We start from the raw sequence: 27538 nt of genomic DNA on the forward strand, positions 1-27538 counted from the left end.
TGGTTGACACTTGTCAAATTTTGTTTCTACATAATGAATAACCTTGAGTAACTCAATGTGTGTTGGGTAAGATCATACAAATTATTTGTAGTCACAGATTACTTTTGATATTATTGAAGGTGCTCAGAGACTATTGTAATATACAAAGACTTTAATAGATTGATTACTTACTAAAGAGTTTAGTCTTCTATGAACATATCAGAAAGTACAAGACTTTAACACATTGACCACGTTTATGGGGTTTCTCGCAATATGATTTTTCTCACCATTTCTAGGACGACTGCAACATGGAAAGGCTTTACCAGATATTCATAGCATTTCTCCAGGATGTATTCTTCTATGTTCATAGATGACTGTGTTGTGAAAAGGTTTTATCTCATTGATTACATTTGTAAGATATGTCTTCAGTATGTGTTCTGCTATGTATTCAAATATGTTTATAATATACAAATGTTATGAAGAAGCAAAAGAAACTTACCCTAAGGACTGCCTTTTTGTTTCCAACCTCCATTTAATCATAAATTCAAACTAAGTTTTAGGTCATAGGGGACCTGTGTACTTAACAATATCTGACCAGCTTTCATCACTCATGTTTTCTTACCTAAAACATAGCAACTGTTCCTAACCATGATTTCTGTTATTCATGTTTTATTCCTCAGAATATAATGCATGTTCCTAACCACAAAAGAACAAATGGCTGTTATAGTGTAGACCATACAACCTACATTCTGTATCATTCGACATAAAGTAATAACAGATAAAAAACGTGATTGGGAGAAAAATGTAACTGTAACTTGGCACAGGACTTTGTGGTTTTGAGTTTTGGAAGCTATATAACTTTCTGATTCAGGGTGGGGGTGAGGCTGGAGGTATTGAAGCTAAGCTCCTGAGTGTAATTTTGTGGCCCTGATTTATCAGCAGTAACTTGATTACAATAAATTCTTATCATTTGCCTTGTCCTGTGTTTGAGTTGTGTTGAATCTCAGTGGACCCTATAACATAAAGGCTTAACCACAGTATGAAATCAGTATGAATAGGTTCATAATAATGAAGACTTTAGAGGTGTGCAAATGCTTCATTATATTAAACATATTAATAAGGTTTTTCTCTAGCACACATTCTCTCATGATAATGAAGACTAGAGAATTGGGCAAAGGCTTGACTGTATTAAATACACTCACAGGGTGTCTGTCTTAGTGTTTCCATTGCTATGAAGAGAAATCATGAACAAGGCAACTCCTATAAAAGCAACAGTTTAATTGGGACTGGATTACAGTTTCAGAGATTTATTTCTTTTTCATCATAGCAGGAATCAAGGCAGGCATGCAAAAAAAACATGATGCTGACGAAGAAGCTGAGAGTTCTGCATCTTGATCCAAAGGCAGCCAGGAAGAAACTGTCTGCCAGGGAGCTAGTAGGAGGACCCATTTTGCACTGGGTGGAAACTTCAACACCCACCCCCACAGTGATGCACTTCCTCCAACAAGGCCACATTTCATAATAACTTCCTCCCATTCCCTGAGACAAGCATATTTATACTACCACATTCCACTGCCTGGCCCCCATATGACTGTGCAAACACATGAGTGTATGGAGACCATATTTAAAAGTAGCATAATACAAAATATGTGAGGTTCAAATTAAAAAGTCCTCATCATCTATAGAAGTCTCATAAATGTTAAAAGTCCAAAGTTCAAAGTCTCTTCTGAGATCATTTCAATCATGTAACTGTAATCCCGTATACATTAAAAATTATAGCACATAGTATCCACCCAAATTCACAGGATAAACTTCACCATTCCTCATCACCATTGTGCGGAAATACTGGGCCAAAAGAAGATCAAAAGCCAGCAAGGCAATCTCCAAACTCTGCATCTCCATGTCTGATGTCAAAGTGTTCTTCAGATCTCCAACTCCTTCCTGCCCTGCTCACTGCAGCACAATTCTTTCTCTTTGGCTGATTTTATTTCCAGAAAGTAGTTTTCCTGAGAAGGTATCCCATAGCTCAGGAATCTAAAACTCTTGGAGTCTCCAAAGTAACTTCAAAATTACAGCTTCTTGTTCCAGTATCTGGGATCCACAGATGATCTTTGGTGCTACTCAAAAGAAGCTGGGTCTCTCTCCAGCTCTTTCCTCTATAAGACACTAGTTTCTGCTTGACTCCACTCAACTGCTGCTGTTGTTCTTTCTGCTCATCCCATGGGACTGACATCTTCAATATATTGGGTTCTTCTGTGGCAAACAGTCTTGATTGCATTCCTCTCATATGCTCCCTTCATGGTGCCAAGTGTCAGCTGCACTGCATGAAACATTCATGCCTTAAAACCAGTGCCACCTGGGTGAGTCTTACCCAGGACTGAGTCAAGCTGCACCACAAGGGACAACCTTGACTACCTCTGGAATACAACTTCTTTCTCCTCTCAGAAAACAATTACCAAAAGATGTCACCTCAGTGGTGTTGGTTTCTTCTTCATCCCCACTAATTTTCTAACTACAGCCAACCAGCATCAATTGTCTCGTCGTCCCTTCTATTCTTTCCTCTAAAAGTAGAGCCACATGAAAAAAGCTCCTGAGTTCCTCTGCTTGCTGGGGCTGGAACATGGCCCCTTCTATTACATCATCACCAGCTTTCTAGTTTTCAACAAGTTCACTGCCTAAGCTCGGATGTGCTTGAACTTGCTCTGTAGATGAACCTTGAACTCAGAGATCTGCATGGCTCTGTCTTCTGAATGCTGGGTAATACATGTGTAACACTTTGCTCATACCTAAACTTTTCCTTATTAAAAATTGTTCTGTACCAGAAAGACTTGAATCAGAGATCTGCGTGATGTTTATCTGGGATTTAAGGTGCATACCTCCAGCCTGTACTTAAGTATTTTATTTTAGATCTTAAAATGATAACCCAGAATAGTAATCACAATCCATCAATTGTCAACTTCACACAGACTGGTAACTCTTGTGTCCACATGAAAACAACAAGTAGGTAATAATAATGCCTAAGACGATATAGTTCTCCTTCATACAACTTCACATCCATAAGTTTAGGTGGATGGAATCTTGCCCTAATGTCACTGTTCCTTTAATACCACTTAATATCATTGATCACAGAATTGAGCTTCATTCAACTTCCTGGTTAGATTTTCTCTTTTGACCTAACATTTTATATTTTTTCTCGATAAGATTACTATGCTTGGCTGGGCAGTGGTGGCACATGTCTTTAATCCCAGCACTTGGGAGGCAGAGACAGATGGATTTCTGAGTTTGAGGCCAGCCTGGTCTACAGAGTGAGTTCCAGGACAGCCAAGGGCTACACAGAGAAACCCTGTCTCAAAAAACCAAAAAGATTACTATGCTTACTCAAATCATCATGAGACTAAACATAGGTCAAAGGCTTTGCTGGCTTCACTGTGACTTCCTTTGTCAATGCAATGAACATCAACCTCTGTACCTTATCTTCAAGGACACTCCACTGACAAGGGCAAAGGGCAGCAACATTTTTCTGCAAAACATCATAAAAACTATATACAAAGTTCAAATCACCCTCAGTACATATGTGTTTCATATTCCTACTAGGATGGCCCATTAAGTTCCACTTAATGCATATACAGATTCAAAGTCTAAAAATTCACATTGCTCCATAAAACAAAACAAATAAACATAATCATACCAATGCTTAAGTCTGGGGTACCAACTTCTGTCTTATATAGAATTTGATTGCTAATAAAAGACATTGTAACCAAGGCAACTGTGTTAAAGTCAAATATTTATTGGGCCTGGCTTGCAGTTTCAAATGTTTAGTCCAGTGCCATTATACCAGGAATGTCAGCATGCCGGCAGCCATGAGCTGGAGAAGGAGCTGAGAGTACTGCATCCTCATGTGAAGGCATCCAGGAAGAGACTGTCTTCCAGCCAAGTGGTAGGAGGGTCTGTTTTGTACTGGCCTGAGCTCCAAAGACCACCACCCTAGGAATTCAATTCCTTCAAAAAGGTAACATCTCCCACAAGGCACACCTTTTAATATTGCCACTTCTTAGGGTCAAACAAATTTAGATCACCACAATTTATTTCTACTATACTTTCTGGTGTCTTTATAGAAGACTAAACTCTTTAGTAAGTAATCAATCTATTAAGGCCTTTGTGTATCACAGTAGTGTTTAAGCACCTTCAATAATATCAAAAGTAATCTGTGACTGCAAATAAGTTGTATGATCTTACCCAACACACTGACATTGAGTTTCTCGAGGTTATTATTATGAGAAAAAAAAATGTGACAAGCATCAACAATCATTTCAAACTTTACAGAGATAAGTACAGGCTTTACCTCATTCGTTACATTTGTTAAGGTTTCTCTAAAGTGTGTGTTCCTTTAAGTGTTATGAGAGTATAGTGACATGCAAAGGCTTTATCACATTGACTACATTCTTATGGTTTCTCTCCTCCATGTTTTCTTCTGTGTATTCAGAGATGACTGTGTCCTGGAAAGGCTTCACCTCATTCATGACATTCAGTTTCTCTCCAGTATTTGTTCTCTTATGTGTTGGGTGATGACTGTGTCGTGCAAGGGCTTAACACCTTGATTACATTGAGTGACTCTCTTGAATGTGTTCTATTATGTAGTTGTAGATAAAAGTGAATTGCCAAGGTTTGACCACAGTGATTACGTTCATAAGGGTTCTCTCCACTGTGATTTCTGTTAATATTCAAGCAGGTTTCTCTTTTGCACGTAATCATTCCTGTCACTGCAGATGACTGAACTTGCAAATGCTTTACCACATGGATTACATTGATAAGGTTTCTCTCCCGTACATGTTTTTTTTTTTTTTTTTTTATAATAATGAAGATTCTAAGGTTCTGAAAAGTCTTTACCACATTGATGATATTCATGAAGTGTCCTTCCAGTTTGAAATCATTAATGTTTTGCAGAGTAGTGGGACATGGAAATGCTTTAGCACATTGATTACATTCATAGTTTTTCTCCAATATGGGTTCTTATATATTTTAGGAGGAAAAAACTTCATGGAAAGGCTTTACCACGTTGATTACATTCATGAGGTTTCTCTCATGTATGTGTTCTTTTATGATATTGGAGACTACTGTGATATGAAAAGGCTTTACCACATTGATTACATTCATGGGGTTTCTCTCCAGTATGTGTTCTTTTATGATATTGGAGATGACTGTGCCATGAAAAGGCTCTACCACATTGATTACATTCATAAGGTTTCTCTCCAGTATGCGATCTTTTATGATATAGGAGACCACTGTGACATGAAAAGGCTTTACCACATTGATTACATTCAAAAGGTTTCTCTCCATTATGTGTTCTTTTATGATATTGGAGATGACTGGATATTGCAAAGGCTTTACCACATTGATTACATTCATAGGGTTTCTCTCCTGTATGTGTCCTTTTATGTCTTTGGAGATTACTGTGACATGAAAAGGCTTTACCACATTGACCACATTCATAAGGTTTCTCTCCAGTATGTGTTCGTGTATGTCTTTGGAGATTATTGTGACATGAAAAGGCTTTACCACATTGATTACATTCATAAGGTTTCTCTTCAGTATGTGTTTTTTTATGTCTTTGGAGACTACTGTGATGTGAAAAGGCTTTACCACATTGATTACATTCATGTGGTTTCTGTCCAGTATGACTTCTTTCATTCCTGCAACAATAATGGACACATGTGAAAGCTTTACCACATTCATTAGCCTGATCAATCATTTATCAATACAAATAAATTATGCAGTTGGTGTAATAATAAAGAACACTCAGATCTTAAAAGTTTTATCACTTTGATATTCATGGTTGTACTTGCTCACTGTTTGTTGTTTTACCTCTTTGAAAATACCTGAGATGGTAAGACCACTTATTACATGGCTCACATTTATAACATCCTTTTTCTATATGAGATTTCTCTAAGACATATTTCACATGTCTGAAGATATCAGGGTATTAAAACACTGATTGCTTTCTTAGTTTTTCCTGTAGTGTGAATCACACCACTGCTGCACCGTGAGCCAGAATAAACAGAAGAATTTCCAAACTTCTAGTACCCATAGAGATTTTCTGCAGTGTGACTTTGGGGATGTTCCCAGTAAAGTCAGAAAAGCAATGAATTGCAAATGTCTATCTTATTCAGAAAGTCTACCAAAGGCAGAATACTACATATCTTCTCATTGTTCTGACGTAGATAGAGGTATGTTGTTACTTTTAGTATCTCTATGCTCACATGGTTTCATCCATTCTGACAACTAATACATCCATTAAAAAAGAAGAACAAGTGAAAGGTTTCTACATTGAATGCACACACATTGACTTTTTGTTCATATCAGACATGATTAATGTTTTTCCATGACAACATTCTTGACTCTCATAAACTGACCTCGCTATAAACTTAAAAGTTTCACTACAAGTATATTAGTATCACCAACCTTATCATGCAGTATTTGCTTATTGGAAAGTTATGGATACATGTTTATCACTATTCAATGTGCAACATCTAAATATTATGAGACTATACAAATTGGTAGTTCCACAACATAGTTCTAATGGAGATACAAATCAAATAAAGGAATCACTTAAGGCATTATTTCCTTCTCTTCTTTCCTACAGAAATGCCTTGCAAACACCAATCAGATAACTGACATTGAGGTACACCGTTTTGGGAGAATATTATAATCATAGCTACAATAAAATGACTGATATTTTACACGCTTGCTTTCCTTTAGAGCTTCCAGATCTTATTAAAATTTTCTCACAGGCATATTTGTATCAGTTTAGACATTAAAATTACCTTTCATGACTTCTAGAAGTGTGATGTTGTTCTTCAATATAATGGTCTTCCAAATTATAGCCTAAAACACGGTACCAGAAAATAAATGATATGGTATTGGAATTAGGCAAAATTCAAGTTACTCTGAATTTTCACAGCAATGAACCTGATTTATTCAACTCAATATTACTTGTTCTCTATTGAAATAAGAGATGATCATCAGTAACACAGAAACATTTTTCCCTTATATTGAGAAGCAAAAGAAAATTTACAGTCTTACCTGTAGGAGTGAGGTCCCAGTAGGTCTCAAGCATCACATCTTTGTAGAGATTATTCTGGGAAGGATCCAGGAAATTCCACTCTTCTGCAGTGAAGTTCACATGCACATCATCGAAACTCACTGCTTCCTGAAATATCACATACATGTGTCCAACACAAAGCCTGATACTGATACCACTAAAAAGTAAATGTATGCCTCCTGGACAATGTAATCATATAATTCAGGTGATTCCTCCACTTATTTGCTGACACATGAATTATAATCACCATGTCAATTTAGAAGGAACTTGAAATATAAGGCTCACCTGTCTCAGTTCTGAACCCTTTGATTAGGATATAGCCTTGCAACACAAATGACAATTGAGAGAGATATGCAGGAGGAAACAGATCAATTGTACTTAGCAAACACTTGAAAAACTATATGAACAATTACTAACTACAGAAATGATGGGCAAGCTACATATATTTGCTCATGTCTTTAATCACAGAGGTACAGGCAGGTGTATATCATTGAGCTGGATGCCAACAAGGTCATGAAATGAGTTTCAGGACAGCAAAAGTTCCATGTTAAGAACCTCACTCTGCTACAAAAATAAACCAGGAAACAAAAATGATAGAATGAATACACAATTCTTTACTGAAGTTACTGCAAAGAATTATACATTCACTGCAATCATCTACTCATCTTGCATAAACATGAAGTGAACCAGTTTAAACAGCAACATTAATTAAATTTTACTAAAAGGAAATGCATGTTTAAAGATTTTAAAATGGACAGATAAAAATATTAGTAATGTATACTACTGATGAGAAATAAAGAATGTAGTTCAGGAAATTTAGCTCAGGAGTAGAAAGCTCTTTGGACTAACACATAATGGTGGTCAATTTCTAGTATACACATGTGGACCAATACCTGTCTATTTCTCCAAGATCAGGAATTCTGAGGCCATCTTCTGACAACAGTAAAGATGAGGCACACATGATATTCATATTCATGCATACAGGCATAATATACTTATTTATTCAAAAATTTAACAACAAACATAAGAGTTAGGCAGAACATCATACACATGCAATTCAATGAATCTGAAGCATCAGATAATATTGATGACATGAGCATAAGCCATCTGTAGAAATAGAATATAATCTATATATTTTGACAAATTTCAAAATTAAAGATGTGGACGAAGAGCAGCACAAAAACATGTGCTTATTGAAGAAAAACATATCAGGTGACTTATGTGGTTTCTCTGTCTACAATCAGGACAGGAAGGGCTTCACAGAAAAATTTGGTCAAGAAAAACAAAAACAGCCGGGCGGTGGTGGCGCACGCCTTTAATCCCAGCACTTGGGAGGCAGAGGCAGGCGGATTTCTGAGTTCGAGGCCAGCCTGGTCTACTGAGTGAGTTCCAGGACAGCCAAGGCTATACAGAGAAACTCTGTCTCGAAAAAACAAACAAACAAACAAACAAACAAAAAACAGAATGAATAAAGTTAAAAATATGAAACCACCAGGTTTGCAAAATAGCATAGCATTGAACAGCAAATGTGTGCACAGTATCTTATGTGATTGAGGGACAGAGTCCAAATGCTGAATGTATGGGAGCATGAGAAGACAGATAAAGGATCAGGTTCAACCACAACACTGGAGATGCCCAGAACAAAATTTATCCTGTCTAAAAGAAATGAAGAAGTAAAATTGGAGCAGAGACTAAAGGAAGGGCCAATGAAAACTCATTCAATTGGAGACACACATGGACAAGCTCTAATCCATGACATTACTAAGGATACTCTGTGATGCTCCCACACAGGAGCATTGCATAACTGTCCATTGAAAGGCTCCACCCATCAGCTGACTGAAGCAGAAGCAGAGATCCACGGTCAAACATTGAATGCACCTTGGTAACTCTGATGGAAGAGTTGGGGGAAGGATTGAAGGCCCTGAAGAGGATAGGAACTCCACAGGAAGACCAGCAAACTCAACTAACCTTGACCCTTGGGGACATACAGAGACACTGAGCCACAAACAATAACACACACAGGCTGGACAAAGGACCCTGGCCCATAAGTAGCAGATGTGCAGCTCAGTCTTCATGATGGTCCTCCAACTACTGTAGCAGGAGCTGTCCCTAAAGCTGCTGTCTATCATTGGAATCTGTTCCCTAACTGGGCTGTCACATCTGGCCTCAGTGGAGAAGATGCACCTACCCCAATAGAGACCTGATACATCATCATGGACACCCAGGGGCCCACACCCTCTCAAAGGACAAACAGAAGATACAGGAGGGACTCTGTGAAGGCAGGTGACCTAGAGTAGGGACTCCACTAAGTTCATAGCCATTTTAATTATAACAACTTAAAACTGGAAAGAATCCAGATGCCCCTCAAGCAAAATATGAATATAGAAAATGTGGTTCATTTACAAAATGAAACATTATTCAGCTATTAAATACAATGACATCGTGAATTTTGCATGCAAATGGATACAGCTAAATACTATCATCTCAGTGAGGTTAACCAGACCTAAAAGCACATGCATGTGTGTACGCACTTACAAGTGAATAATAATCATAAAATACAGGAAACCCACACTACACTCCATAGACCCAAAGAAACTAAACAAGAAGGAAGGCCCAAATGAGCACAGTTGAATCTCACTCAGAAGGGGGAACAAAGCAATGATAGGAGGCAGATGGAAGAGAGAGAACTGGATGGGAGAGCAGATAAGAAGGAGAAATTGGGGAGAACCAGCAACAGGTGTGGTGAGAGACAAGAGAGGGCCAGAGGGGGAAAATGAATCAAAATCTGCAGCTGGCTGGGGGGAGGCAGTACATTTAGGATGTGTCAGAGACCACAGATTGGAGGGTACCTAGGAGTCTATGTGGTCCATCTTAGCTGAGATGCATAGCAATTAGATATGGATGCAGAAGAGACCACATCTGCAGTCAGGCATGACCCCCAGTGGAGAGTTAGACACCAACCAATCTAAAAACCTTTCTACCCAAAATTTGTCCTCCACAAGAATACAATCTACAACATAGATTGTGTACAGCAGCAAAATAACCCTTTGATACCATTTTGTTGTTGCTGTTGTTCTAACTTGCTACTCTGTTGCTGTGATTGAATCCTCTAAGCAAAAGCATCTCAGGTAATAAATGGTTGTTGTACATGATTCTGTTGGATCACACAGTCCATCATTTTTGGAGGATAGATTAGAAACTGAAGGCAAAAATCATGTAGAAACACTGTCTCCTGGCTTGCTCTCTTGCTTGGTCACTGTCTTATGCTCAGCATGCTCTCTCATCCAGCCCAGGACCACTTGTTTGGAATATTGCATCCCTCAGTGGAAGAGTCTTCTTAATCAATCATCAACACTATCTCTCACAGACATAGCAACCAGCCATTCAGATCAGGGCACGCCCTCAATTTAGGCTCCTTCAGGTGACTGTAGCTCTGAAATACTGAGAACTGAAAACAACTATGACACAGACACATTAATAAATAAGGAAGTTGTAACAACCCAAAACCAATGATTTAACCATATCAATTACAGGAGCACCTGCCACCACAAGAGGGAGGTAGAGTTGTGGCTGAGCAAGGACAAAATAGGGAGGACAGCTGGCTCAGAGCAGGGAAGGATACACTGGAATGGGGAGCTCAGAGGCTGTACTGACCTGGGGTGAGGTGTCTTTAACCCTGGGTTCCCAGGGAGTGCTACCAAAGAGGAGTCTAAAACAGCTGGAAGGTGGACAGAAAAGCAGATTGTCCCACACAACTCAAATGATCAGCAACAAAGGACAGGATTTCTGGTCCAAGCAAGATATGCTAAATTTGTTAAAATCGATGAAGAACAACATTCCATCTTATGACAGCTGCAAGTTCAAAACTACAGACTCACATATGAACTGGGCAGAGGGTAGTTCAGGAGGTGGGAAATGAGGTCTTTCTCTTTCCACCATGTAAAACAGCATAGGCAGAGCGTGGTTTTGCCCTGGATACTGTCTCGAAGAGCTCTCTGTCATGGACTAGTCCATGGGTCTAGGTCCTGTCGTCAAGAAGGATTTAACCCAAGGTGTGGATTTAGTAACTAAATCGATTAGGATGGAGTCTGTCGCATTTCCTCAGTGAGAGAATAACAAAGTCCCACACACAAAATTGACAGCCACAAGGGGGCAGTAAAGGCTACCCAGCAGATTCCTCCACTTGTACAAAGGAGACAATGAAGCTAGGAAGGGAGCTGTAAGCTGTGTGCCAGGGTTTTAAGTCTGCTCTAACCTTCCCAGTAATTAAGACCATGGGCACACCATCCCCTACCCTAGGCTCTGAAACATCTTCCAAGCACTTTGTGGCTTCAACTCTCTAGTGCATCCACTATACTGTGCATCCACAGTCACTTTAGTCATCTCCCTTTGCAAATACTCAAGAAAAATCTAAAACACAAGGCACACAGACACAAATCTGACAGACAAGTCACTGACAAAAAGAACAACAATGACACATTTTAACAGGCAGCCTTTCAACCCTTTAGTTGGGATTCCTGAGGGTTATGAGGTTCCAGTCCATGCTTTCTATCAATCTACCACACTATATGTTATCCCAGATGAAATGATCACAGCTTCCCCTAGCACTGTACTAAACACGAGAGGCAGCTTTAGCTCAGGACTGACCATGTCTCCTTGTGGATTTCTAAGATCATCTTTCCTGCCCACCTCTTCTCCCAGCTTCCAAAATTAGCAAGCATTCCCTCTTGAGCATACCCAGCAAACAGGTCAGTGAAAGAGGCAACACTTAGGCAACACTCTCTGTAAATCCAGATATCAAACAGTAACCCAGTAACAAAACTTCCACCAAAGCAAGACAAATCCAGAAATCAGTACCTAAATCAATAATCACTCTAGACCCAGAGGCTTGGACACCATCATGGAAATAATAAATAATAACCAGGAACATATGTCACCAAAAGAGCCAACCTATCCTATCACAGCAGGTCCTGAGAAATTAAAACATGGAACAGTTAAGGTGCAAAAAGGGTTGTTTGGGGCAAGGAAGAACTTGGGGAAGGCATAGAGGCACAGAAGAGGACCTGCAGACAGGCAGACAAACAGGAGCAGAGAGAGTCCTGAGAGTAGAGACAGAGAATAGAGAGGGGGCATGTGCAGAGAACAGAGACAGGGAACAAACAGAGAGAGCTGTGTAGCTGGTGGTCCGTGTATATAAAGCACACATGACAATAGCAGCAGGTGATGGAGGCAGGGAATGACTTAAGCAGTTGCTAAGTTCCTGAGAGCAGAGCATTGAAATTACCTGTGCCCTGACAACTACAGTGGTAAGGTTCACAGAGGGAACAGGAAAGGAAGAGAGAATCTCAGGCATTAAACATGAATAAAACAAAAATGGATGCATTGGTCAAAAATGTGGATTCTAAAAGTTTTCTGGCCCTAAACAACCAGAAATAATGTAACATATGAGAAGGGAAAAACTACAGATGACTGGAATAGAGAAAGGTGACTATCAGACCAAAGGGCTGATAGAAAATATTTTCAACGAAACCATAAACGAAACTTTTCCTAAACCAAAGAAGATGCCTGTTAATAAACAAGAAGCATCCAAAACACCCAACAGACTGGAGAAAAACAAAAGTCCCTTTACCACAGAATAATCAAACAATAAACGTAAAAACTAAAGCAATATAAAAAAACTGCGACAGAAAAAAATTAACGAAATCTAAACAAAACAAAAACAAGTAATGTATGAAAGCGCATCTGTTAGATTTATGCCTGTCTTCTTAAAAACAGGTTTTGTTTATTTTTTTGGTTTTCAAGACAAGGTTTCTCTGAGTAGCCCTGGCTGCCCTGGAACTCACTCTGTAGACCAGACTGGGTTTAAACTCAGAAATCCACCTGCCTCTGCCTCCCAAGTGCTGGGATTAAAGGCACGTGTCATCGACTATTGATCATTATTGGTTATCAATTAGTATGGATAATTATTGATTACCATTTATTGATTAGCATTGATTATTGATCGTTATTCCATCACCGTCATCCCCCTGCCTCTGCATCTCAAATGCTGGGATTAAAGGCATGCGCCTCCACTGCCCAGCTATACCTGTCTTCTTAATGTATTCTATAAGAGACAAAAGGATTTGGCACATGGGCTGCAGAGTCAGAGAAACGACCCAGGTTTCTACAGGAAAGCAATGTAAACGACCCAGGTTTCTACAGGAAAGCAAATGTATTGGGCAGATTAGAATCAGCAATGACAGTGACATTACTCAGAGGTCATCTCCTAATCTAACATGTGAGGAGCATCACCAGGGGCCTCACAGGTGGTCACATCTGGCTGATGCTTCCCATGCAGACCCAGAGAGGACCCAGCACCCCAGCTCACACTGCTCAGCCGCCTGCCCCTACCCATTGTGGGCAGTGACCCTGTACTCACCATGACTCAATTTCAGAGCTTTCCTGAGGTCTCCACACAGCACCCAAGCAGAGCTCAGAGAAGGGCTCAGATGACCATTCAAGCCTGCACAGGCACAACAAACTTGCAAAATACCATGGGGAAGAACCCGCCTCCTTGTCTGATTGGCAGGTCAGCCTGGGAGCCTCAATTGGCCATTGAGTCCTGCCACTCTTCAAGGTTAAAGTGTGCCTCTGGGCCAGGATCAGACCTTTTCCAGATCTCAGGAGTAATTTGCACTCCATTAGCATTTGTTTCTGTCTCCAAAGAGGAATTTCACCCCACCCAGCCCTGGGGGAGAACCCAGCATTCCAGCTCTGGCTGTTCAGGCTCCTTCTTCTCCCCTATGAGAGCAATGGTCCTGCACCTACCAGGACCTGACTTCAGACCTTACCTGAGTTTTCCTTACAGCACTTGCCTTCCTCCTGTAATCAGGGTGAACAGCTTCCATAGCCCAGTACTCTCTCTGCACATGCTCATGCCTGGCCTCTACTTCTCTACTCTCTGACTCTCTCTGCTTTTCTCTGCATCTACTACCCTCTTAACTCTACTTCCCATGTCCTGAATAAACTATCTTCTATACTATAATGTCTTGTGGTGAATTCCTCAGGGGTAAGAGCTGTCTCAGCATGAGACATGGTCCCTCCAGGGGAAGAAATATCTCAGCAGGAGGCATGAGCCTGCTGAGTCATCCCCTTCCCCCACACCTTCCGTCACACCAAAAGAACATATTCCATCTCTCTTTAAAGAGAGGTAACTATGGGGAGGAGGATACCTGGCTGTCCTCAGATAACTGGGAGGCAGAGTTTTAAACAGAATGCTAACATCAGTAACATTAAAGAGGGATTTTAGGAAACAAGAGTCCTGTTTTGTGGCTTTATGCTGGGCTCAGGGAAACTACAGCTTCCTTCCACCTGATGACAGGTATCAATCAACCCCAAAGAAAAGCCAGAAACATAAGGGAAACACAGTTGAGCACTACTGTTTGCCAGCACATCGTTATTAGTGGAAAAGTGGAGAAAAACAAAAGTTGTATTAGTACAGGTTCTGTAGATAAACATATCTCAAATCATAGAGAGAATGAATCTATGTATGTAGAAAGGGGATTTAATAGGATGCCACAATAAAGGCTGTTAGACAAGGGAAATTAGAAAAATCAAGGGCTGGTTCATTTCAGGTTGCAGGATATTACAGCTGATCTGTAGTGTATACCAGAATTCTGAAGAATTAAGTACTTACTAATACCAATTTTAAAAAGAAAATAAACAAACAAATCATTTTTGTTTTGTAAAAAAGTAGGGCAAATACAAAAAACAAAACACCGCCCTGTTCAAGGTCCTTTATGTATGTAGGTTGTCAAAAGAATCTGTAGCCCAGATTAAAGGTGGATCTGAACATCTCAAAAGAGCAAGAATGATAAAGGGTTTCTCACTTCAACAGTTGTAATTAAGAAATATGCCCCACAGTAAACAGGGTTTGAGTTAGGGTTAGGGGAGTAGACAGTCATGGTTAGGATTAGGATAAGGGTTTTTAGAATGAGATTTAGGAGGTTAGGAAATTAAGAGGTGAGGGTTAGGATAGGGTTAGGCTCAGGGTTAAGATTAAGGTGACTACCATTATTCTTGATGGTCCCACTGTGACAATATTATCCCTATTACACAAAGAAGAAATATCAGGCCCACAAGGCATTCATTTTATATCTTAATGGTTTGTTTCATTCTTATTATGATAGCTTCTCTCTTACTTAGAGAAAGGCTTCTCAAAAGAACCTAAAAGTTTTTCTAGCCATTTACCTCCAAAACTAGCTACTAACAAAGGAAGCAAAGACTTTGATATTCACAGAACAACACAGATGACCAAAGATTAAGTTTCTGAGAGTCACAGAGCTTGCTGCCAGCAAAGAACATTTATGTTACCCTATACGGTGTTTCACCATCAGTTATTTCTGCAGTTAACTTTCCTCTGAGATAAAATGCCCTTCACTTCTCTTCTACTCTAGACATGTCTCGCTTAATTTCTAACCAACCTAAAAATATACTTACTAAGGAATTCTATGTGAAGTTTTCACATGACAATGAAAATTCTGAAACAGGAATCTGAGGCAAGCAATAGACACAAATTCATGTCTTATAAAATTTGACTCTTTATTAATTATATGTAGAATATACACATGAGACATGGTTTGTTATTCACATTATGTACTTAATAGCAAATGAATTACAAGTAACTTACATTTGTTAACTTGACCCTAGTTCATTTTGTTCCTGATGAAAATAAACTTAAAAATTGACATAAAAGGACAAAAAATATATTTAATCAATATATCCACACAGGTACAATAAATATAAAATAATAATATTGGTCTAAATCTTTCTTTGGAATAGGTAACATGTTTTAAAGAGTTTACTACTCCTAGAACAGAAGATGTTATTAATACTGGACATTGTCTTCACTCATACAAGACTAACATATCTATGTTTTTAATTATGATATATATTTTAAATTTTATGCAGGCATAAATATGTTAATTATTTAAAACATATTTGTATCCAGTAAAACCTCTTTAAAAACAAATAAATATACAAAGATAGGCAGATACAGCTCAGGGCTTATCTTGTCTTCTAAATTAAACCACAACCATTTTCATACCTTCAGCTCTGTTGAATTAAAATAATCACAGCAGTTTCAGGACAGCTCGGGCTACACAGAGAAACCCTGTCTCAAAAAAAAACAAAAACAAAAACAAAAAAAACAAAAAAAAAACTTGACATGGCTGGCCAGTATTTGTACAACTCCGAAAGGGAATAACTATTTAGGTAATGTAAATTTGTCTCCAGATATACTGAGTAAAGTATTTTTAATGTGACTGATTGCAAGATGTCTATAGTCTCAGAAGAAACACTTTGTCAATTTTCTGTGAGTAAAACCAATTATTTCACTGTTATCTTAGGGTAAACTATGATAGTTTTGAAATTTGGTGCCACTGAGAACTTGGAAAGAAGGGACAGAGAAACAATGTCTCAAAAAACAAAACAAAAAAAAATTGTTTATTTCCTACCCATGAATAAATATTCTCAAAATTTCAAAATGGACTGTGAATTTTTTTTGTTAAGCCGATTGCATGTTACGGTATTAACATTTATAAAATGTTAGGATGATCTAAATATGTAAATGGTTTCAATAAAAAAAGTTATATATAGATTATGATGAACATTTCCCAAATGAGAAGAAAAGATTGGAAGTTCTGAAGGAATAAATGAGGTATTTAAGCACTTAAATCATAAAAGTTTTCAGAAATACTTTTTTGGGGATTAAAGTATCTGTCTTCAGATCAACATTTATGACCAACTGGTTGTAATCTAAGTTTTATGCTATCCTGTATCCAGTCTACATTGAGGAGAGTCAAAATACACAGGGATGATTCCCTCAGAGCCTCCAAGGAAAGTCACACCCAGTCCAAGCAAGGATATGGAGAAATGTTCACTAAGAGAGAAATAGTACAAAAAAAAAAAGCTTGAATATACAGAGATTCTTCAGAAGGTCAAGTGATAACCTAGACAAGAAATTTCGATAGACCTTAACAGAAGGTCAACAAGAGGTTGATTTTGCTGTGTAATCGTAAGCAGGCATATGTAAAGGATGATCACTGTCAAAATACAATGTGTCTCTTTAGCAGTTGAAGGGACACAAGTCCTCAAAAATTATGTTTGATCTTGTGAAATGTTATTTAGAAAATAAATTCTCACTCCCGATTCTCTTTGTCATATATAGATGCATCTCAATATCCCAGATGAAAGAAAAGTCCATGGAATACTTCAGCATGGCAGGGTCTACATACAGCTGAGGAAAACTGAACAACCTTGTTAAACACTGAGGTAAAATCTAAAACCTATATTTAGCAAATATGAAACATCATCTCATTATCAAAGAGAACTTCTCAATAATAGATTGTGTTCTTTGTTACACGAACCATGCATTCTCCCTGATTTAAATGATGGCAAGAGTTTCTACCATCAAATGCCCAGATTTATAGAATTATTCAAATATCCTATCACACACCCTTGAACTTCAACTCTCTTTTCTTATAATACAGCAGATACATGTGTTTCATGTGCACAGGGAATCCAGAATGCTTCTTGTGTGCTGAGTTTAAGCAAGGCTGCAAAATGATATTTATTAGATAAGGACAGCCACCTGCAGGGACATAATCCAGACAAAGTCAGGCAGAGAAATGGAATTCCTGCTGATAAAAGGAGTCCTCCATTTTGAGCTGAGTTCCACTGAGACTTGTGGCCTGTGACCTTCACACAGGTTTTCCAAAACCTTGATTCTTTAAACCATGGATCTTGGCTGTGAGAGAAACTGTGCCAAATACTGGAGGCTGATTCAAAATACATACAGCCTAGGACCCTGCCCAGCTCTCCAGGTGGCTGTCCCATAATTGGCTTGTAAAAGTGTCTTCTAAAGGTCATTCTATTTTACTATCAGTTCAGCACCTTTATGGTTACAAGGAATATGGTATTAATAGTAATTAATACCATTAGAATCCATGATCATTGTCCCACTGTCTCACTTCTCTGCTGTGAAATGAGTTCCTTGGTCAGAAGCAATACTGTGTGGAATGTGATTGTGGTGAATGAGACACTAAGAATGTCCATGGATCGTGGATTTGGCAGAAGCAATATGTGCATGAAAGTCAAGATCATAAGCAGAATATGTATCTATTCCAGGAAGAAGAATGCTTTGTCCTTTGCTCAAAAGAAATGGTCCAACGTAGTCAACTTGTCACCAAGTCACTGGCTGGTCAACCCAGGATATAGTTCCATATCTAGGGCTCAATGTTAGTCTCTTCTGCTGGTATATCTGGCACTCACCAGCAGATGTGGCCATGTCAGGCTTGGTGAGAGGACGACTCTACTGTTGTATCCATGAATAAACCCCACTGTTTCCACCATGGCTACTATGTTCATGGTCCTATTGGAAAATGACAGATATGACTAGGGACACGGCTGACTTCCCACAGAATAGATCACCCTAACTAACTGATTACTGACTGTTTGCTCAGCCAAACTTACCTTTTGATCGGTATTTACATAATTATTTTTACATTCTTTGACCATTTATTTTTTTCAAGACAGGGTTTCTCTGTGTAGCCCTGGCTGTCCTAGAACTCATTCTGTAGACCAGGCTGGCCTCGAACTCTGAAATCCGCCTGCCTCTGCCTCCCAAGTGCTGGGATTAAATGCGTGTGCCATCAATTATTGATCATTATTGGTTATCAATTAGTATTAATAATTATTGATTACTGTTTATTCATTATAGATCGGCATTGATTATTGATCATTATTCCATCACCGTGATCCCCCTGCATCTGCCTCCCAAGTGCCAGATAGGGAATGAGGGGTGCTGGGAAAACCTGGAGGCCAGGACTGCCTGGATATGCAAAATATGCACCTCAGTCCTTGTCTAGAACACTGGCTTCTTGATCTGGCTCTCTTCTCTCCCCTCTTTCTCTCCTTACTTGGCTTGGGTCATGGCCATTCTGAAGTTTCCCAGATGTTCCTATGTCTTTCTATGCTCTCCCTTTGTCTATTATACAATCTCTACTACACCATAACTAAGAGAAACCTTATCTTTTCTTTTTCATTTCTCTGTTTCACTCACCTCCCATTACCGCTTCTTGGTTTCAAATTAATAACCTGTGTTCTGGCTAGCATTTGCTTCCATTTGAGGTAAATAGGAGGTTAAATATCCAATTTTTAGACTTTCCATTTTTTTAATCAATAAAAACCAACAAAATCAACAAAAACCAACAAAATCAACAAAATCAACAAAAAAAACCAACAAAATCAACAAAAAATGTCTGTTCTGTGTAAACTCTTCCCTGAAGTGATCCAATAGCTAGCACATCTCTAATTTTATATTTTTTATTATTTTATAATCATCAGGTAAGATATATTAATGTATTAGTTGTAGCTCTTCAGAACTGCTCAAAAAATTACTTGTTAAACCTCTGTACATGTGGAAGCCAAATTACGCCCCTGTCAGAGTCCACAGAGTAAAGCTCTGGAGTTTTTGCCTTTTTTCCAAGGGAGCACAACAGTGTAAACCCATGAGTTCATGTGACATGAAACAAGTCCCTGCATATGTGTGGCCTCGGTGAGAACTGCTCTTTGGCATGATAAGCTTCTCCTAATCCATTGTGCTGTGACACTGTGACTCATCTGTGTACATATGTTACATTTTTAAAAACATGCTGCTTGTACCTTATAATAAGGCTGGCTCAGTGCAGTGGATTAAAGTAGGATGGAAGCCGAGTTGCTCAGAGACATAACTACATGCAATCTGCGCAAAACACCTCCACTATTTTCCTATTTTAACCCCATTCTCTTGTTTTTTAAATAGAAAGAAATCCTGTCATCTGCTTAAACCCCAGCTGATGGAATGTGTTACCTTAGAAGCTTCTTCTGGGATGATACCCCCTGTGATGGTTAAACCTGCTTGTCACTTTAAGCAGTTTGAAACACACTTGAGCTATTTCCCATGAGTCTGTGAGGGAATTTCCAGAAGCAACTGGAAAATGGTTTAGGAAGGAGTGAGATGGTACCCACTCCACAGGCACCATCCATGGATGGAGTGGATAAGAAAAGAGTGAAGAAGCTTGAACAGGAGTCTAAGTTCTGTTTACCTACACTGGGGTCTGGGTCTGCTGCTCCATCACAGAGACACCTGACCTGAGTATGTAGCATTGTCTCAGACTTCTCATCCCATTCCCAACATTTAGGCTTCAATAAAAGTGGGTACTGCATCTCCAGCCTGTCTTTTTCTGAGGTTTCCTACACTTTGAACTGAGTTGCTGTTATTTAGCCTAGATCTCAAGCCTAGAGTTGCCCACTAAAAGACTCCTCCCCCTCTCAAGTATAGGTCAGTCTCATCAAGACTACATTTTGGGAGAATTTGGGGAAGGGGAAAACCTGATCAAAATACATTGTATGAAAATTAAAAAAATAAATAAATAAAAAGATACAGTCAAGAATCCACTATTAATTTAGGAATTCTTGGATTGATCACATACACACAGTGATATAAGTCTAGGAAGAGGGGAAATTGGTTTCTCAGCAAGAAGAGGGAAGTGAGTCAAGTGGTGGCTGCAGTTTCTGGGGGTGGGGGAGGTGGGGAACTTAAACAAGGTAACACAGAGACTGGCTGGGCTGACAGGTGCTAGGATCCCCTGCTGAGAAGTGAGACAGGATGTCTGCTCTGAGGCAGGGAGCCAGACATGAAAAGCTAAAGGTGCCTGCTTCTTACAAGCAGGTAATCAAAGGATAGGATTCTATAGTTTGGTTTAATTGTTCTTAAAGATTGAAGGGAATACAGATTTTGCCTGAACCACATGGGGAATTCTTCCTGTGCTTTGGAACTATTAGGAAGAGCTGCTCACAGGCGTTGGGAGTCCTTGCTGTGCAGAGACAGGCTGTTTGGAGGAAGGCAGAGGCAGACAGTAAAAGGCTGCTGGCCTCCAAAAAGCAGGAAAAGGACAGGGATAAGGAAATGTGATTTAACTGGTTTTAGGGACAGAAGGAAGTATGATGGTAATCCTTTAAGTATACAGAGATATTAAGCTCCACAGAAGAGAGACTGAGTGAAAAACTGCTTTAGAGAAGACTTGAAAAGGTCTTGCCAGGATATACTCAAATTCTTTAAAAGTGGGATCCATGGGAATTCTTGGATTGATTCCTGGCATGACAGCTAAGAAGCCTAAGAATAGACTTATACAGTAAGCAGAAGGGAATTTAATTATAGATATTAAAATATTGAGGCATTTGATCTTTAAAAATTAGATCAAAGTCAGGGGATAGAGTCCCTAGCCTATTCTCAGACAGTAGAAATTCCGGCCTTGAGAATTATATAAAAAGAGTTCCTGGGAATAGGTTCATACAGTAAGCAGACATAGATATTAAATAAATATATATTGATAAAATTTGAGATTAATATTTTTCCTCTTAGATGGACATTGTGACCATGTAACTCATTTAAGAATAAGAAGCCTAGACCAAGTCCTTCTTTTAAAAAAATGGATATTTTCTTTATTTAAATTTCAAACGTTATCCACTTTCCTGGTTCCCCCACCCCTGTAAATCCCCTATTCCATCCCCCCCCATTTTTATGAGGATGTTATCCCACCCACCCACTCCCATCTCCCTTCCCTGTCATTCCCCTACACTATGGCATCAAGCCTTCATAGGAACACGGGCCTCTCCTTCCACTGATACCAGACAAAGCCATCCTCTGTTACATATGTGGCTGGAGCCATGGATCCCTCTATGTGTATTCTTTGGTTGGTGGTTTAGTCCCTGGTAGCTCTAGGGGTCTAGTTGGTTGATATTGTTGTTATTCCTATGGGGTTGCAAACCCCCTTAGCTCCTTCAGTCCTTTCCCTAACTCCTTCATCAGGGACTCCATGTGCTTAGTCCAATGGTTGACTGCCAAACTCTGCCTCTGTATTTGTCAGGCTCTGGCAGAGCCTCTCAGGAGATAGCTATATCAGGTTCCTTTCAGAAACCATTTCTTGGCATCCACAGTAGTGTCTGGGTTTGGTGATTGTATATGGGATGGATCCCCAGGTGGGGCAGTCTCTGCTCCACACTTTGTTTCTATATTTCCTCCCATGAGAATTTTTTTACTCCTAAGAAGGACTGAAGCATCCATACTTTGGTCTTCCTTCTTTGTGAGCTTCATGTAGTCTGTGAATTGTATCTTGGGTATTCTGAGCTTTTGGGTTAATATCCACTTACCAGTGAGTGCATACCATGTGTGCTCTTTTGTGACTATGTTACCTCACTCAGCATGATATTTTCTAGTTTCATCCATTTGCCTAAGAATTTCACAAAGGCATTGTTTTTAAGAGCTGACTAGAAATCCATTATATAAATGTACCACATTTTCTGTATCCATTCCTCTGGTGCAGGACATCTGGGTTCTTTCCAGCTTCTGGCTATTATAAATAAGGCTGCTATGAACATAGTGGAGCATGTGTCCTTGTTATATGTTGGAGCATCTTCTGGGTATATGCCCAGGAGTGGTATAGCGGGGGTCCTCAGTTCATACTATGTCCATTTTTCTGAGAAACCACCAGATTGATTTCCAGAATGATTGTACCAGCTTGCAATACCACCAACAATAGAGGAGTGTTCCTCTTTCTCCACATCCTCACCAGCATCTCCTATCACCTGATTTTTTGTTCTTAGCCATTCTGATGTGTGTGAGGTGGAATCTCAGGGTTGTTTTGATTTGCATTTCCTGGATGACTAAGGATGTTGAGCATTTCTTAAGGTGCTTCTCAGCCATTCAATATTCCTCAGTTCAGAATTCTTTTTTTTTTTTTTTTTTTTAGCTCTGTTCCCCATTTTTTCATAAGGTTATTTGGTTTTCTGGAGTCTAACTTCTTGGGTTCTTTGTATATATTGAATACTTTTCCTCTATCAGATATAGGATTGGTAAAGATCTTTTCCCAATCTGTTGGTTGCTGTTTTGTCTTATTGACAGTGTCCTTTGCCTTACAGTAGCTTTGCAATTTTATGAGGTTCCATTTGTTGATTCTTGATGTTAGAGTATAAGCCATTGGTGTTCTGTTCAGGAAATTTTCCCCCTGTGCCCATGTGTCTGAGGCTTTTCTCCATTTTCTATTCTATTAGTTTTAGTGGATATGGTTTTATATGCAGGTCCTTGGTCCACTTGAAGAAGAGGTTTGTACAAGGAGATAAGAATGAATTGATATGCATTCTTCTATATACTGACCACCAGTTGAACCAGCATCATTTTTGAAAATGTTATCTTTTTTCCCACCGGATGGTTTTAGCTCCTTTGTTAAAGATCAAGTGACCACAGGTGCGTGGGTTTATTTCAGACTCAGTCCTTCAAATAACTGTGATCACAAACTGATTTTAGATGATTAATCAATATGAGTTAAAGGCCAGAAGGCAACCTCATGTTTATGTTACATTCTGATTTAATTATAAAAGGGTGCTTTTGATATATTTCAATTAGAAAGGGACTGCAGGAAAGCACACACCCCTGACCTGCATTTATGTGAGTGCTACAGATGTGAATTCAGTTGTTCATGGTTGTGTAGTAAATTCTTGACCCACCAAGCCTTCCCCCCAGCCCTGATATCTGATGACTTCAATGTATATAGAGATGAACCATCTCTGCTCTGAACTTTCATATATTTAAACTTCTCCTTTAAAATGACTTTGTCCTTTATTTTATTATCTCTCATGGATGCAGCCAGAGTGAATTTCTAAGCTATTTTTATTGTTTAACCCTTTCTTTGATTTCTCATCCTGAGCATAGGCAAAATAGATCTGCAAACCTTATAAGACCTTCATTCTCCCATCCTCCATTTGCCTCTCCAGCTTCCTTTGTCTGAATACACTGGTCCTGACAGACTATGCCACTCTCTGCTTCATGCTTCACAGTTTCTAGAATGTTCCCTGACGTCCAATCTCTGCCCCTGCACATGCTGCTCTGGTGTTTCCCTACCTAACAACTAATTATTCAGCTTACATTATTACTTTCTTGACTTGTTCTAGCTATGCCCCCCCCCGCAAAGATTACTCTCAGATGATAGCTCTGAACTAATCCTGAAGCTGTTGCCTCTCTCAGGATGCTAAATGTATTTTGAACAGGAGAAACCAATGTGTTCATCCACTGGCACAAAGACCTGGTACAGTGAGTGTGGACAGAAGGTATGCTATGACTAATTATTGGGTTATAATGAATTTTGTGAACAGTGTTGGAACATGTGCATTTTTCAGTCTCAAAAATAAACTTTGTCTGTTTTCTTAGTGGAAATAACTCCTGTGTAGAGACAATTTTAAAAATAACAATTCCCCAAATTTTCATTTTCTTTCTTGTTTTCTTCCCTGTGGCATTTCATGACATGACGTGCTGGTGCTACATCTAGGAGCTCTGTAACTCCTGAAATTAAGCTGTATCTATCTTTTTCCTGTGGGTCCAGAGAAACATGCAGCTTTCTAGGGATGGGGATGGAATACCGAAGTTGAATTTATGAAGGAGAGTGGGAAAGAGGGAGAATGAGAGTGATTTTATTTGAATATCTCCTGTCTTTCTGGGGGGGCGGGAATGTCAGGTTTGCAAAGTCAATTTTGAAAAGAGTACTGATTGTTTTGAAAGGTCCGGGACTCCCCAGAAAGGGGTCCACTTAAGTCACAGGATAGCACGCACCCAAAGGACACACGAGAGACCGTCTTGCTGTAAAGCACATGAGGTGGTTTATTAAATCAGAGCTCTGGGCCAGCCCATATCCCCATATCTCACATAGGGGATAGAGGGACTGACCTCGTGGCTCAGGGGCATAGCGCTTATATATGGGCGGGGTAGGGAAAAATCGAACTTTCGCGCGGGTGCACAGGATTGGTTGTTTTACCTTTTTTGAACACTAGTAGGCCGTACCATGGGGCAGGGTGTAGTTTTTCCCTTGGCCAGTCAGTTTCTGGGATGTTCTTAACAGGCCTTTGTACTGTAACTCCCCCCTCCCCTGTAACTAATTAGATGGACCCAAACCTGCTGGCAGGTGCTTTTCTGCCCAAGGTCTAAGGTGAAAAATTTATACATATTTCATAAGATGGCCTTTATAATTTTTCACTCTACAGTTTATGTGTTTGCAAACTCTTTTCAAATGTCTAAGGTGGAGGAAGGAAAATGTTGAACTTTAGGAGAGGAGTTGGTTGGCTTCATGTTTGAGTATTCCAACAATAAATATTATTGCAATAACAATGGAGTCTCAGATTGGATACCACAGAGGCCTCCTTTGCCAGCCAGCAATGGACCACAAGGCTATGCCATCCCCAACTCGGCTGGAGAACCGGGAATGGGTTGCCTAGCTCTCTGCCCTAGCAGCCCCTGTAAACTGTGCATACTGAATGCTAGCCCATCTCACGGAGCTGCGCAGTCACTCAAAGGATGGGCTTGGGGCGGTAGAGAAGCCTGGTGGGGGGAGGAGCGGGGCGGGGCCATTGTGGAGGCGTGAGGCGGTGCCGTGACTGAGGAAGCGAGGGCTGCAGCGCGGTACAGATGGTGCTGCTCGGAGCCCTGCTGACTCGTTACCATCTCTGGCGTCCTCCCCGCTGCGGTGAGGGCACTGAGTGACAGTCTGGCAAGTCCCAGGTGTCTTGAGGCAGAGAAGGTGAGCGACCCCCGCGGGGACCGGCGGGTCTGGGAATGGCGGGGAGCCTGGAAGCCTCGGTCCGCGCTGCTGTCGCACCTCAGGCTGCCGAACTGTGTAACCGAGACCCCCGGTTCCCTCTCTGCCGTGGTGTGGCCACCCCAGCTCTGCTGCCTGCACTGCGTGGTTCGCCGACCTGTGCGCCCACGGGCCTGCCTCTGAGCCCCCGAGACAGTGTCACAAGTCACTCTTTCCTCCAGCGCTGGTGCGACCCGGGCCATTTATTCCCTGTGCGTGTGAGCATCTGCTCCTCCAGCTTTTGCAGATCAGGGCAGGGGCGCCAGGGGCCTGCGCTGCGGTTCTCCAGCTTCCTCTCATGGCTCACCTCCAGTGTAAGGTTTCTCTCTCTGCCTTGCATAGTTTCCATAAATAAAAAACAAAATAAATCACAGGGTAAATTAAGCAGAATATTGGGAAAAAAGCAGCCAAAAATACTTTTTACTTCTTTTCTAGTAACAATAATGCCAACTGAAACAATGTGGGTATTCATAGATATTTAGAAATGTAATTTTCAGTAAAGTTTTGCATATATTTGTAAGTGTATGTTCCTCCAAATTACAAGCAGTTTTTCATTATTTCTGCCTAAGAAGATGTTGTTGTCTGATTCATGGAAGCTGTAGTCACGGGTGTTTGAAGGATGCTGGGATTTGGACTCCAGGCTGCATGAGCAGCAAGTTTTTTTTTATCCTGGAACTAATCTGTCTAGTCCCCAGAACTGTAGTTTATAAAGCACTTAATATAGATTTAAAAGTGGACATTGAGGGAGGAGAAACACATGCGAGCATGATAGGAATGAGGGAAGGAAAGTTAGATGTGGGGAACGAGTTATGTCAACCAAAGACAGAAGTGAGTCTGGGTCAAGAAGAGATGATGGGAAAACCTTTAATAAATAAATAAAGTAAGTAATTTATAATGACCTTATTTTATTCTGTGTTATGTATGTCTATATGTGTTCGTGTTCAGATATGGAGGTCAAAGGACAATGAGTAGGGAGGTTGTCAGACCACAGGGATTCTGGTGATAGAACTTGGGTCCTCATGCTTAATGACAAGTGCTTTAACCCTCTTTAAAAATTACATTTATTGGGTTGGAGAGATGGCTCAGCAGTTAAGAGCACTGACTGCACTTCCAGAGATCCTGAGTTCAATTCCCAGCCACCACATGGTGGGTCACAACCATCTGTAATAGAATCTGATGTCCTTTCTGGTATGTCTAAAAATAGCTATAGTATACTCATACAAATATAATAAGTAAACCTTAAAAATTACATTTATTATTTTTATGTGTGTGAGTGTGCAGGAGTTGTGTATGTGGATGTTGTAGAAATTATTTAATCCCAACTCAGGGGTTCTACCCTGCCTTTGGCCATTTAGTTTTCAGATAAAAGACACAATGTTTATATTTACAACAAGCCTTAATTAGCATAAGAGCAGCTATTGATCCTCTAGCTGTTATGTCTCTATCCCAGCCAATAATGCCACTATATAATTTGCTATGTTTTATCTGAGCTGCTTTAACTCCAATTAGCCAACCCACATGGTCATTATTTTATGACTCACCTAACCCATGGCAGCTTCCTCCCTTTATCTTCTTTTCCCCTCTAGGTTCTTTGATGCAGGGGAAGTCCTGGAATGGTAAACCTACTTCTGTCTCTTCTGTCCAGGTATCAGGTATAGACTGTTGGCATCTCTATTCAGCAGTTGGAAATAATTTTGGGGCAACATCACATAGCATCACTTGGGTCTATGTGTGGACTCTCTTGTCTTTGGGATAGTCA

The 27538-nt window shown here is 39.9% G+C and overlaps 1 protein-coding gene across 1 annotated transcript in view; it reads right to left on the reverse strand.

Annotated features, from left to right (window-relative positions):
- LOC143437367 (uncharacterized) overlaps positions 1 to 27538 on the reverse strand; it is a 173446-nt gene that overhangs the window by 56409 nt on the left and 89499 nt on the right. Inside the window, exon 6 of the mRNA XM_076922179.1 lies at positions 5092 to 5585. Within this exon, the coding sequence (XP_076778294.1) occupies positions 5092 to 5585 (494 nt within the window). The remainder of the gene's footprint in view (positions 1 to 5091; positions 5586 to 27538) is intronic.

This window comes from Arvicanthis niloticus, chromosome Y, assembly GCF_011762505.2.
Source record: "Arvicanthis niloticus isolate mArvNil1 chromosome Y, mArvNil1.pat.X, whole genome shotgun sequence".
In the NCBI taxonomy this organism is placed as follows: Eukaryota; Metazoa; Chordata; class Mammalia; order Rodentia; family Muridae; genus Arvicanthis; species Arvicanthis niloticus.